Source organism: Myotis brandtii, unplaced genomic scaffold (assembly GCF_000412655.1).
Source record: "Myotis brandtii unplaced genomic scaffold, ASM41265v1 scaffold923, whole genome shotgun sequence".
Classification (NCBI taxonomy): Eukaryota; Metazoa; Chordata; class Mammalia; order Chiroptera; family Vespertilionidae; genus Myotis; species Myotis brandtii.
In genome coordinates this window covers 536,296-549,630 of record NW_005371804.1, presented here as the reverse complement: position 1 = coordinate 549,630, position 13,335 = coordinate 536,296, and the positions used below count along the sequence as shown (strand labels likewise).

Sequence of the window (13,335 nt, the reverse complement as noted above, 5' to 3'; positions counted from 1 at the left end):
TTTAGCTGTCTGGCAGCCACAGTCAATTTAATGTATCCTATTCAGGTTTGGGGAAATGCCTTTAGCCATGCCCAGATGCAGCCCTGCTGTCATGCTAGAATTGGTCTACAGCAATTTCCTCTTCTGCAAAGTGGAGATTTAAAAAACAAAAAAACAACAACAAAAAAACCTTGTAGGATAGTGGGGAGCCTGACTTAAATATCATACAAAAGCTGTTTGCTACCTTTATGGCACATGCGATTTATACTGCAAGTGTTATTCATCTTTGCCTCACCTGTGACTTTAATCCCATCCTTGGTATACACATGTTCAATAAATGCTTGCTAGCTTGAATTGGTTTGTTGAATGAAAATGTAGGACATCAAGATTGAGATTTCCAACCCTGTCCAAGCCAGTTAGCCTCATTTTAAACAGACAAACAAACAAAAACCTGTTTCATGGTCACAAATGCTAATGTCAGCCTGTCTCCTTGTAGCTGGCATTGGCCCTGGTTAGGCCACATAAGGGATGTGAGTGAGTATATATGTGTGTGACAATGGCCCAGAGCAAACCCATCCTGCCTCCTTGAGACAAGGCCAATAGGATTTAAATATTTCTGTCCTTCCTGGTAACCAGCGCATCACATTTCTTATTGTCAGTGGGCTAATACTCATACATATTCAGTGAAAAAGCAATTTGACCAACATTAGTCTATTTGCTACCTAGAGAGAGAAGTAAAAAAAAAAAAATAAGAAAAAATAATAAAGAGGCGAGGGCATGAGTGGGGGGGAGGATGGGGAGAGGGTAATGGGGGAATAAGGACACATATGTACTACCTTAATTAATAAAGAAATTTTAAGAAGTAAGTGTTATTAACTATAATAATAATAATAATAATAAATAGAGAACAACAGCACAGAGGATGTTGCAGCCACAATGCTGTACCCTGACACAAAGGTCAGTGGGGGGCGGGGGAGGGGGAGAAGGAACATATGTAATACTTAAACAATAAAGAATTTTTTAAGAATCAGAAACAAAAAAGAATGGAGGGAGTGTGCTTGCCATGACACGCCTGCCTTGCCAAGAGCCCCGCCTGCTGTTGAAATGCTCTGTGCATGTGTGATATTTTCACCTCCTTCCTTCTCTCTGTCCCCATCCTTCAGAGCCACTGAAAGCCACCATCAGCCCCAGGAAGGTGAAGAGCAGCGTGGGTAGCCAGGTGGCCTTGTCCTGCAGCGTGACCGCAAGTGAGGACCAGGAGCTCTCCTGGTACCGAAACGGTGAAATCCTCAACCCTGGGAAAAATGTGAGGATCACAGGGATCAACCACGAAAACCTTATCATGGATCACATGGTCAAAAGTGACGGGGGCGCGTACCAGTGCTTTGTGCGCGAGGACAAGCTGTCCGCTCAAGACTTTGTGCAGGTGGTCCTTGAAGGTCAGTGGGCCTCGGTACGGGTTCGGCTGCAAAGAGCCCGGCCCCAGAGCACTCCCAAGGAAGGACCCGGGGTGGCCCAGTGCTGCTAGCTCCCAGTTTGCACCTTTCTTTACCTCTCTGACCTTTATTCCCATCTATACCTTTCTATCTATCCGACCAGCTAATCACCCTACCTGATTTTTCAAGATAAATCCAGCAAGTAAAAGGATAGGTTCTGAGGAAATAAAAATCGTGCATGGTAGAAGGCCCATAAGGAATGTAATTTAACATGAAGTCAATGAACATGAATGCTGCCCACTCTCATGTTAAAAGTTGTCTCTGAAACTTTGAAACTTACGGTTTACTTGACACTTCAGCATCCTCTAGGGCAGTGGTTCTCAACCTTCTGGCCCTTTAAATACAGTTCCTCATGTTGTGACCCAACCATAAAATTATTTTCGTTGCTACTTCATAACTGTAATGTTGCTACTGTTATGAATCATAATGTAAATATCTGATATGCAGGATGGTCTTAGGCGACCCCTGTGAAAGGGTTGTTCGACCGCCAAAGGGGTCGCGACCCACAGGTTGAGAACCGCTGCTCTAGGGAGGGGGAACCTTTTCCTGCCAAGGGCCATTTGGATATTTAGAACATCATTCGAGAGCCATACAAAATTGTCAGCTTATAAATTAGCCTGCTACATTTGGTCAAACGTTTAATTAACTCACCCCTAATGCCTTGGCAGGGCCAGACCAAATGATTTTACGGGCCTTATACTGCCCGAGGGCCTAGACGTTCCCCACCCCTGCTAGGCCAGGGTTTCCCAGGAACGCTCTTTTTGGAAGGCTGTAGGATTTTTAGCCACACCTCTGGCCTCTACCCACCAGATGCTAGTAGCACCTTTCTACCAACTGTGACAGCCAAAGATGTCAGGTGTCCCCTTGGGGTGCAAAGTAGCCCCATTGAGAAGCACAACTTTAGTGGCAAAATGCAGGGCACTATTTCAGTGTTGTGCTTGATGGAGAGCAAAATGGCGTCGGGTTCATAGGGCTGTCCCTGGTGGGGTTGTGGTGTCCAAATATCCAAAGATCTAGGTGAATGGAATGTCAGGAATTTCCTGGTGGTATGATAACAGGTTTTAGGAATGTTTCATTGTTGTTGTTTTATTTAACTGCCTTCTGCCTCTTTGCATCTTCAAGCTTATCTATCTGCCAGGAAAGGAGCTATTAAAGTAATGTTCAAGGAGACATGTGTTTATCACCAGATAACTGAGCTAGCTTTTATCTGTATTTGTGTGTGTCTTGTTGGAAACTGGGCCTTTACATATCATTTAAAACGTATCTGTTTTCAATTAATAAAATAGCTACATGACTTTCATGTATCCTAAAGGGAGAAAAACATTTATGTATGAAAAAAAGTTTAAATATGTCTTGGGGCTAACAAAATAGCTACATGACTTTCATGTATCCTAAAGGGAGACAAACATTTATGTATGAAAAAAAAGTTTAAATATGTCTTGGGGCTAACAGAGTATTTCTATAATTTCTTTTTTAACCTTAGTCAGTTTGTAGGAAGAAACAGGCTTAGAATGACATTCTTATTTTGATTTAAGCGTTTACTTGAGGACAAGGAGATTTTTAAAGCAGAGATGAAACGAGCTGAAGGCACGCTACTCAGGTGAAAGGCCTGACACTGTGTTCCACAGGATAATTAAGTGCAGAAAGTAATCAGTGAGCACAGAGCTGGATGCTTAATGATGCTGCACTGTGGTTCTTACACAGTCACTATTTTTAGATTCTTTGTAGAAAAGGCAGCGGTTACCTTTCGAGGCCCAGTTACCGTGGCAACCCTCTGCGAGCCTAAGAAAACCCAAAGAGCATATTGATAATCCATAATGATGTCGAAAGGGTTCAGGTTATCACAGAGTGACAGCCAGAAAGATTTCAAAGGCACTCAGGTCTCACTGGGAAATTAATGTCGGCTTTCATCTCCAAAGAGCCTGTCACTCGGATAAAAAGGGAGAGAGGAGCACACGGAGCATCCTCACGGGTGTATGTGCCGCATGTCAGCTTCCATTCAGGGCCAGAAGCGTCATGTTATTTTTTCTCTTCTGAGAGATGGCCGTGCTAATGTAGAGAAGGAGAGAGAGAGAGGGAACCACAAGTGCATATCCGGTGTCTGCCTTAAAACGGCGTCTAACTAGTATCCTCAGATATAAGCTCCTATTATTATCAATGAAATAGCTGTGGATTCACATAAATGTAAAATCTCGCAATACCCTGAACTAAGAATGGCCATGGATGTCATGCAGACTTAGAGAGCATTTTCTATGAGGCCAAAGAAACTGGCATGGAAATCTAACATAACTGGAATCTATTATTTATACGGCCAAGATCAAACCAGAATGACTGGAAAAATGGAATAACAAAGAAAACTGAAATAGCTGTGGATTCACATAAATGTAAAATCTCGCAATACCCTGAACTAAGAATGGCCATGGATGTCATGCAGACTTAGAGAGCATTTTCTATGAGGCCAAAGAAACTGGCATGGAAATCTAACATAACTGGAATCTATTATTTATACGGCCAAGATCAAACCAGAATGACTGGAAAAATGGAATAACAAAAAAAAAAAAAGAATGAGAACAGGTCTTATTTCTGGAGATGATAGAATAGCATGTATCAGACTAACTAACCTGTAAGAAGATAGAAATTATGAACATTGGGACAAGCAAAACTATATGCAGACACTAAAGATATATCTAAAGGTAGGTGGAAAGGATGTGGCCCTCAAAAGAAGTGAAAAGATTAAGTGATACCTACATTGATACCCCATTTCCTCTGAAGATATTCACCAGTCTTGTGGGATTGAGGTATAGAAGGACAGAAATTTGGGCTGTTGAATCACCTGCAAATTGAGGGAGGCGAGTGGAGAGTCCAAGAAGGAGGAAATAACAGTAGTGAGTCTTAAAATATGAAAATAAACTTCCTTGAAAAACTTGCTTGACACCTGAACTGCAAAAATTTGAAGGAGAATCCAAGCATACCATAAAAATAACTAGATGTCCAAAGCAAGCAAACAAACAAAAAAATAGGATACTGGGGCCAGAGGTCAAAAGACAAAATAGGGAATAGAAACAGACCCTGAGAAGATCCAGGTATTAGAATTAGCAGACCAGTACTCTAAAGCTATTTAAAATGTGTTCAATAACTTAAAGGAAAATTTGAGCATAATGAATGGACATATGGGAAAGACCAGCAGAGAAATGGAAACTATAAAATGAAACAAAAAAGGAATGAAAAAATTCACTGTGTTGGCTTTAATGGAAAATTGCAGAAGCAAGAAGAAAGGATGAGTGAAATTGGAGCTAGAGTAAAATTAATTATCTAATCTGAGGCACATAGAAAAAGAGGACTCCAAATGAAATTCGCAGAGCCTCAGTGACATGTGGGGCATATATAATTATAGGCAAAGAAAAATAGAAGTCAGAGGATGAGGAAGAAAATATTTGAAGAAATAATGGCCATCGTTTCCAGAAATCTGGTATAAGAAAAATACCATTACAGATCTAAGAAACTTAGCAAACCCCAAGAAGAACAAATACAAAGAATACCACATGCAGGTACATCAGAGTAAAGTAGATGAAAATCAAAGAGAAATAAAACATTTTATAGTCCCTGCAAAGACATTTTCAGCTAAATACATCCTAAAACTCTCCGTTGAATTGGAAGGTCAAATAAGATAATGTCAACGCTCCCAAGAGCTGGTTGTGTAGGGAGAATAACAAACAGAATGACGTCTAACTTCTCTGTCAATTAAATGCAGAGCATGTTGGGGCGGTGTCTGCACTGTTCCCAGGCCCTTCATTTTAATATCCAGAAGTTCTTGTTTTCACCTTGCACAGTTAAAGTAAGAAGTTTGCAATCCAAGGACACTGAAATAGGCTATGTATGAATACATCTGGGAAAGGCCCAGATCCTCAAAGGCCTTCTCCAGCCGCCCAAGACATGAATTGGAATGAAGTTGAGATTCAGGAATTTGCAAATGAAAAGATGGTAGAGGGCTACCGGGAAGCACCTGGTGCAGCTCCCCCAATGAGAACCCTGAACCCTACACAGCTGGCCCAGCTGGCCACAGAAGTAGGCTGCAAGGTTTGGGTGATGGGTACCTCTTTCTTCTGGGGGTTTTGAAAATGTTAACAGTTCTTTTTCTGTGACGGAATTTAAAACTATCTTCAGTTTTGTTCCCCACATTTGTTTTGCTTATATTTTTTAATAATTAATATATATAGGGTGTCCCAAAATTCACGCAAGATTTGCAATTAAATCTTGCGTGAATTTTGGGACACCCTATATAAATAAAACTTTTAAAATAAAAATTAAAAAATAATGTTTGTTAATGATCATCTTCCATTATAGGTAAACCCTTAAAATGAACACAATTTTTAAAAATTTCCTTCAGCAAGGTTTATTACTAGACTCAGAAATCCTGTTTCAAGTGGTCACAATTATGTCAAAGTGACCTATTTCTGCCTAGAAAAATAGTGTCACCATGTTGATTTATGTGCCTGAGGCTGGCAGGCCTCCTGGTAACTTTTGACTTATACATTTCTCTTTAATATGCATGTCTCTCTTTTTCTATGGAGAGCCATATAAAATAATAACAGGCATCTGTGATTACTACCATATAATAATACAATATGTGGTAGTTAGTCCTTATATGTAATAGAAAAATAATGGAATATGAAAATTGGGTCTTTGTTGAAAATATGGGATATTCCCTTGGAAACTTCCCTAAGGTTAAGCTCCTAGTTTGTGGGGGACAGTCTTGGGTTGTGCCTGTTCTCCTAGCATAATTGTCCATAGTACCCATTATATTCTCAAAAGTGTTCCAGGCCGGATGATAAATTATATGGCCACCTCACTTGAGATACTTGCAGAGATATTTAATAGATGCCAGAAGGGTCCGACTTTATTTAGTTTCTACCCATTAACAGGGCCTTCATGGAAATTTACGTGCACTTATTATTTGTCATTAAAACTATGAAAGATTATTTTGTATGAGAAAATGAAATGAGATCATCAGGCTCGCTCTCTCTCTTTCCTTTATTCCTCTAACTCCTGTTGAGCTATCCCCAATTAACTGGGCAGAAATGGGAAGCTACAGTGAGGGTTTGGGGCTATAGATTTCCTCTATGCTATGGCTTTGGGTGGACACATCCAGTTTTGAATTGTAGACTTCTAGGGAGCTGACATTGTTTAACATGAATACCTGGGTTGTATCATCATTCTTCTTCTTACGAAAGTTAGGAAATATATAAGTGATTTATTAAAGCTTGCTAATGCTGTGCTGACCTATTTTGAAAGTGAACTCTAGTTCTGATTGGAATCTAGTTTTATCAATAAAACCAGAGTTTTTTGTAGTGTTAATAACCACTACCTCTGCTTCCCAATCATGAAATAGTCGTACTTGGAAGTTGCTTCATTATCGGTATGTGCCACTTGCTTCCATGATTTGTCTTCCTGCAGATGGAACTCCCAAAATTATTTCTGCCTTCAGCGAGAAAGTGGTGAGTCCAGCGGAACCCGTCTCCCTCATGTGCAACGTGAAGGGCACGCCGCTGCCCACGATCACATGGACCCTCGACGATGACCCAATTCTCAAGGGGGGCAGTCACCGCATCAGCCAGATGATCACGTCGGAGGGGAACGTGGTCAGCTACCTGAACATCTCCAGCTCTCAGGTCCGAGACGGGGGAGTCTACCGCTGCACCGCCAACAACTCGGCCGGCGTCGTCCTGTACCAGGCGCGAATAAACGTAAGAGGTGCTTGTCAAATCAGCTCCTCAAAAAAAACACACATATAAGTCATGGTAGCGGAGAAGAAGGTCTCTGCATGCGCCAAGCTGGGTCCTGGAATGCCGAAACGGAGTAGCTGGCCCCTCCCGTCGCCTACTCTTTCCTTCCCGCTCAGGAATGGCCCTGGCCCAGATAATGTTGGAAATCGCATTTTGGTTTCTTTAGTCACTTGTTCCCCTGTTTTACTCTTCGACGTGTTCACATGACCTGTCCTTTCCTGGTTTATGCTCTGCATGCTCTCCTTCCTCCTCTTCTGCTGTTCTACGACGCTCATGGTAAACCTTCACAGACATGGTGTTAACTTACACTCATGGTGCAACGTGGCATCACCTCCATCTTCATCATCTGTAGAGAGAGTTAAGCCACTGAGTCGCAGAAGGAGCAGGCTTGTTCAGTGCAGACCAGTTTTTATTGGTTAAATTGCCTTCTGTCATATCATTCGAAACGCTTTAATCGAAGTAGTTGATAGTTAAAGCATATCACACTCATTCAGTTCATTTGGAAGTCACAAAACTAAAAGGAAATGAAACCATCTTAGAGAAAATGACCAATGCAGAAAAATTAATTGAAAAAAATGTCCTTACATGAAAATAAGCTACATTTTTAACTCAAGGAAAAGTGTACCCGTATCCGCACGTAAGATGTACCCTTCAATTATTTTCAAGAGTTTCTTTGTGTCTCTCTAGGGCCTGCAAGTATTCGACCAATGAAAAACATCACAGCAATCGCGGGTCGGGACACATACATTCACTGTCGTGTGATTGGCTATCCGTATTACTCCATCAAGTGGTATAAGAACTCTGATCTGCTTCCTTTTAACCATCGCCAAGTGGCGTTTGAGAACAATGGGACTCTGAAACTTTCGGATGTGCAGAAGGAAATTGACGAGGGAGAGTACACGTGCAACGTGCTGGTGCAACCACAGCTCTCCACCAGCCAGAGTGTCCACGTGACAGTCAAAGGTAAGGCTGGTCTCCTCTCTGTCTCCACTCAGCTCACCATCACGTAGCACAGCCATTTCAACAATTAGGAGTGGGTTCTAATAATCTGTATATTTAGAATAAGACAGTTATATTCCTCAGTTATAAAGACTGAGGGACAATAGATTGCATTAGATGCCCTGTGTGGTATTTAAAAATTTTTTTAAATATTTATTTATTGATTGATTTGAGAGAAAGAGAGAGAGAGAGAGAGAGTGAGAGAGAGAGTTTTGTTGTTCCACTTACTTATGCATTCATTGATTGTTCTTGTATGTGCCCGACGGGAGATCAAACCTATATCAGGACAATGCTCTGACCAACTGAGCTACTCAGCCAGGTCTCTTTTGATTTGTTTTGTTTTGTTTTGTTTTCTTTACTACCACTTCTTCAGAAGGTCTCTGGTCCATATAGCTTTCCTTTCATTTGAATGTCTAGGTTGGTGTTCCAGACATATGTTCTTAATATTACCCTAGAAAAAAACAAAACACATTATTGCCCTGATTATCTAGTTGTCTGACCGATAATTTTAAAACATTTTTTTCCTAAAAAGTCCTAAAAGTGTGTTATTTTAGACTCCAGCTGCAACAAAATTCTTCTTTTTTTTTTTTTTTTGCTTGAAAGTTTGGCTTTTATTATGTGCTACAAACACAATCAGTTATAATCATCATAAGAGCAACAAACTCATTTTTTTCTTTTTTACAGAAAAATGCCTGCCAATTATACAAGCCTGAATAGCTATAGTTTTTAGGTAGCCATTCTTTAAAGAACAGATGGAATTCCATCAAATAAAAAGTGGCTAGTTGAGCTTGTAACTCAAACAAGCGCACGAGTACTTGGATTCCCACTCAGGAGGCAGCAGACATGCTTTATGCATTATTTTCATTTTGTTAACACAGAACAGAGAACATTATAAAATGACACGAATTCAAGGGTCAAGATTTATTACAATTATTATTTTTGTTTGTTTGTTTCATCAAGTGTCCTTAAATAAAACTAGTTTAAAAACATAGCTGGGAGTGTGCAATAGTAAACAATACATGACGACTCACATATTTTGGTGTCATTGCTGTGGTTTGTACTAAGGCCCTAGCAGTCTTACCCCCATGACTTTTGCACATCTGTGCCAATGTCAACACAGTGAGAAAGGCAAATAATGTGTCTTAGTATTACAATGAAAATGGTTGTCTTCTTGGAAACCCCCCAAAGGGGTCTCAGTGATCCCCGGGGGTACAAACTACATTTGTATTTTTGAAAATATGTATTCCAGTGCTAAATATTTAGTTTATTTCTAATATTTAGCCATTCTGAATGATGCATCAAACAAACTATTTTTATGCATTAGCCTTTATCTGCTTTTAAGATTAGTTCTTTCAGAAAAATTGTCAGAAGTATGGCCATTGGATAGACATAAATATTTTAATTTTAGTATTTTAGAGGACATAAACTCAAGAAAAGGCCATTTGAATAATTAACTTATATATTTCAAATTTTCCAGGCCAGCATAAATTGATGCATTAATCTTGATCCCTTTGATTTTAAGTGACAGAAACCAACTCAGACTAGCTTGTGCCCCATAGGAGAATTTATTGGCTCTTATGATCAATACGTCTATGATTTTAGAAAACAATTTAATCAAATGGTGTGGTTTTTTTTCAGGAGTTTTTTTCTTTTAGGCATATAATATGCAGTATATACATTTTCAGCTCCTTTGCAAGGACTGCAAAATAAAGAATTATATCATTTAGTACAGTCTTTCCTTATAGTTATCTGGTGAGAAATGGCTGGTGAGGGGGACAGTTTTGGGACTTGAGATGTGCAGTATTTAACAAGGTGGTCAGGGAAGACTTCTTTGAGAAGGTGAGATTTAAGAAAGGATGTAAAGGAGTTCAAGATAGCCAAACAGATATCTGGGGAAAGAACATTCTAGACAGAGGGAACAGATAGGACGAAACAGTCAGAAATGTGCCTGGAAAGTTTGAGGAATAGCAGGGAGGCTGGTGAGGCTGGACCAGAGTGAACGAGGGGGGCGGGAGGGGAATTAATAGGAGTTGAGGTTAGAATGAGCAGGGTCATATCCTGTGCAACTAGTACCCCAGGCTTGGGCTATAAGGACTTGAGCTTTTCTTCTCAGTGAGATGGGGAGATTTATCAGATGATTTTAAATAGAAGTCATGTGGCCTGACCTAGGTCCTGTGCTGAGAATTACACTAGCAGGCAAGAAGGGACAAGCAGGCTGGCCTGTTAGAAAGTTAATCCAGGTGAACAGTAAGGAGGCTTGGACCTGGGAGAGAGAAGTAGAAGTGGCAAGTAGAAGGCAGATGATGGACATATTTTTAAGATCTATTCAATCATATTTCCTAATGGATTGGATGTGGGTATGAGAGAAAAAATGATGTAAGGATAACCCCAAACTTTTGGCCTGAGCAGTGGAAAGAACAGCACTGCCATCAACAGAGATGCAGTAAAGAAGTTTAAAGGAAGAAAGTAGAAATCCAGCTGTTGATGTGTCGAAGTTGAAATATACATTAGACAAACAAGCGACCCATTAAGTAGGAACCTGAATATATGAGGAAGTGAAATTTAGGAGTCTGGGCTGTAGATTTGGGACATCAGGAACAGATAATGTGTAAAGTTACAGATCATGTGTAAAGTCACAGGTTGAGGTGTGGTCACCAAGGGACTTTGTAAACTTAACTCCAGATTTTAACTTCATATAAACACACTTATAACTTTCTTAGATTCACATTAAAACCGATTGACCAAATATCTGAAGAGGATGTCTGACAAAAATTCAAGCAAGGGCAACTTGAAATTTAAATCTGTCTCTTTAAATTTTGTAAATGAGACAAATCTATATATTGACCATGGCCTTCCTGATTGCAAAGTACGGGAAGCTGAATCAAACTAGCTTCACAGCAGTTACAATAGTGTGTTGAGGAGATATGGACGGAGCTTCAAGGGTGTATTCAGCCAATCTTTGGGAAGGGCTGAAATAGTGTAGGCCTCAGGGGAGACCTGGTCCAGACCCTGAATTACCATCAGAACCTTCTCTGTGTCTTTGGTGTTTCCCTCAGCACCTGGGCTTAGTTCATTCAGAGCAGCTTCTCCATATAATGACAAGCAAATTTTAGGGTGGGACTCTGGTTGGCTCTCTGCAGACCACCAGCCCTTCCTGGACCAATCACGGTGGCAAAGCTGTGAGGTTCCTGGATAAGCTGCCTGCCTCCACCACACCTTTACAACAGGGACAAGCTTGAGTTACAAGAGAAGGAGGGAGATGAAAACAACAGATGTTAAGAGAGTGAATATATGGACAGGCCTGACAGTGACTTCAAGAATGTGTGTGTTCACATATTAAAATGTGCTCAGGTAAGAAAGGCCCTGAGCAGATCAGTACCTCGGAAAATATACTGTATCCAATGGCGACGCATTCTCCCTCAAAGAAACCAACCCCAGAGATAAGAGCCATTTTAGGCAATAGAAGTCCAGCAAAGACTACTTACTTATAGGCAGGGTTGGGGGTGGGGGTGGGGGGAACCAGATGGCAGGAGGATGTCAGGTGTGGCAATCAGATCAGACAGACAAAGAGAGCAGAACTCCCTCCAGATGCCAGACAGTAGTGAAACCAAAGACCTCCATGAACTTATAACCAAGTCAACAAAGCAAGAGCCACCCCTGCCGTCTCTAAGAATAGCCTCCAGGTGACACATTGCATCACTCCACGACTCCATCTCACGGGAATGTCACACACTAACAAAAATTTGATTAGAAAAGATTTAACAGTGGGTTTGCCAAGAAGTGGAAATACAGAACTTGCTAAAAAAGTATGTGTTCATTTGGTGTTCATTAGATGTAAATTAGTTTTTTGTGAACATCTGGGCAGAAGAGAGAGAGCATTTACAGTCAAACCTCAGTTCTCGAATGTCCCCCATCTCGAACAATTCACCTCTCAACCCGACAACCCTTTCATGCCGATACCTGTATGATCAGTTGCGTGTCTCTTGGGCAACAGAAAAGGAGATAATGCACAAGTGGGGGTCAGTTTACCTCTAAACCTCCCAGGAAAGTGTGCTGTGAATATTTTCATGGTTTTTTGCTGCTTACTATTATTAAATTTTCATTTTTTACTGTACATTTTATTTTATTAGATTTTCGTTTAATTTCATGTCCTTTTTGTTATAGATTGAAAAATACATTAGACATGTACTGCATATAAGGAAGGTTAAAACAGGGAATCATTTGGAGATCTGGAATGGGATAATTCCATTTACATTTCTTCTAATGGGAAATAATGATTCGGTTTTCGAACAGCCTTCTGGAACAAATTAAGTTCGAGAATCAAGGTTCCACTGTAATTCTTTTTGTTAATCATTGCTAACATGTTTTCTTCTGTTTAAAGAGCATTTAAAAATATTTTTAATTGAATTTAGAGAAAGAAAGGGAAATGGATAGAGAAAAACATAGATGAGAGAGAAATATCGATTGATCAGCTGCCTCTTGCATGTCCCTTACTGGGAATCGAACCCACAACCCAGGAATCAAACTGTGACCTCCTGGTTCATGGGCTGATGGTCAACCACTGAGCCACACCAGCTGGGCAAGGAGCATTTTCTAAACTAAATATAATTGTCAGGTAGCAATACTACAAGATATCCTACCTTACTTTTACTTAATTTCGTCTTTTCTGTGTAGACTAATGAAACTGTACATATTGAACAAGGAAATTGTAGGCTAGGTATATAGGGTTTAGCCTGTTTAAGCCATATAGAACTTCCCAGATAAAACATAAAAAATAATAAATTCTGGATTCTTGTAAGCCAGCTTAGGGCATCCTTTTATTTTTATTTTGTCATATTCACGTGTATTGAACCCTACCAAAGATATTGAGAGTAATTTGATGTAAGATACCACTTGCCTTTCTTGCTGAGGATAACCTCTCATTTTCAATATATAGTAACAATCACATACTATTAAAAATTTTAGTCTTTACTCAGATGTCATTAAGAAGGCCATAACCAAATTGACTTCTGCACACTGAAATGTCAAATGAAACATATAAATTAAATCACACACCAGTGGTCACAATTTGGGACATA

The 13,335-nt window shown here is 40.1% G+C and overlaps 1 protein-coding gene across 2 annotated transcripts in view; it reads left to right on the top strand.

The window, feature by feature from the left end:
* The window catches only part of DSCAM (Down syndrome cell adhesion molecule), a 474,915-nt gene that overhangs the window by 294,765 nt on the left and 166,815 nt on the right, over positions 1–13,335 (top strand). For both annotated transcript variants that reach the window (XM_014532929.1, XM_014532930.1), the window contains 3 exons: positions 1,143–1,418; positions 6,930–7,226; positions 7,946–8,221. In XM_014532929.1, the coding sequence (XP_014388415.1) occupies positions 1,143–1,418; positions 6,930–7,226; positions 7,946–8,221 (849 nt within the window). The remainder of the gene's footprint in view (positions 1–1,142; positions 1,419–6,929; positions 7,227–7,945; positions 8,222–13,335) is intronic.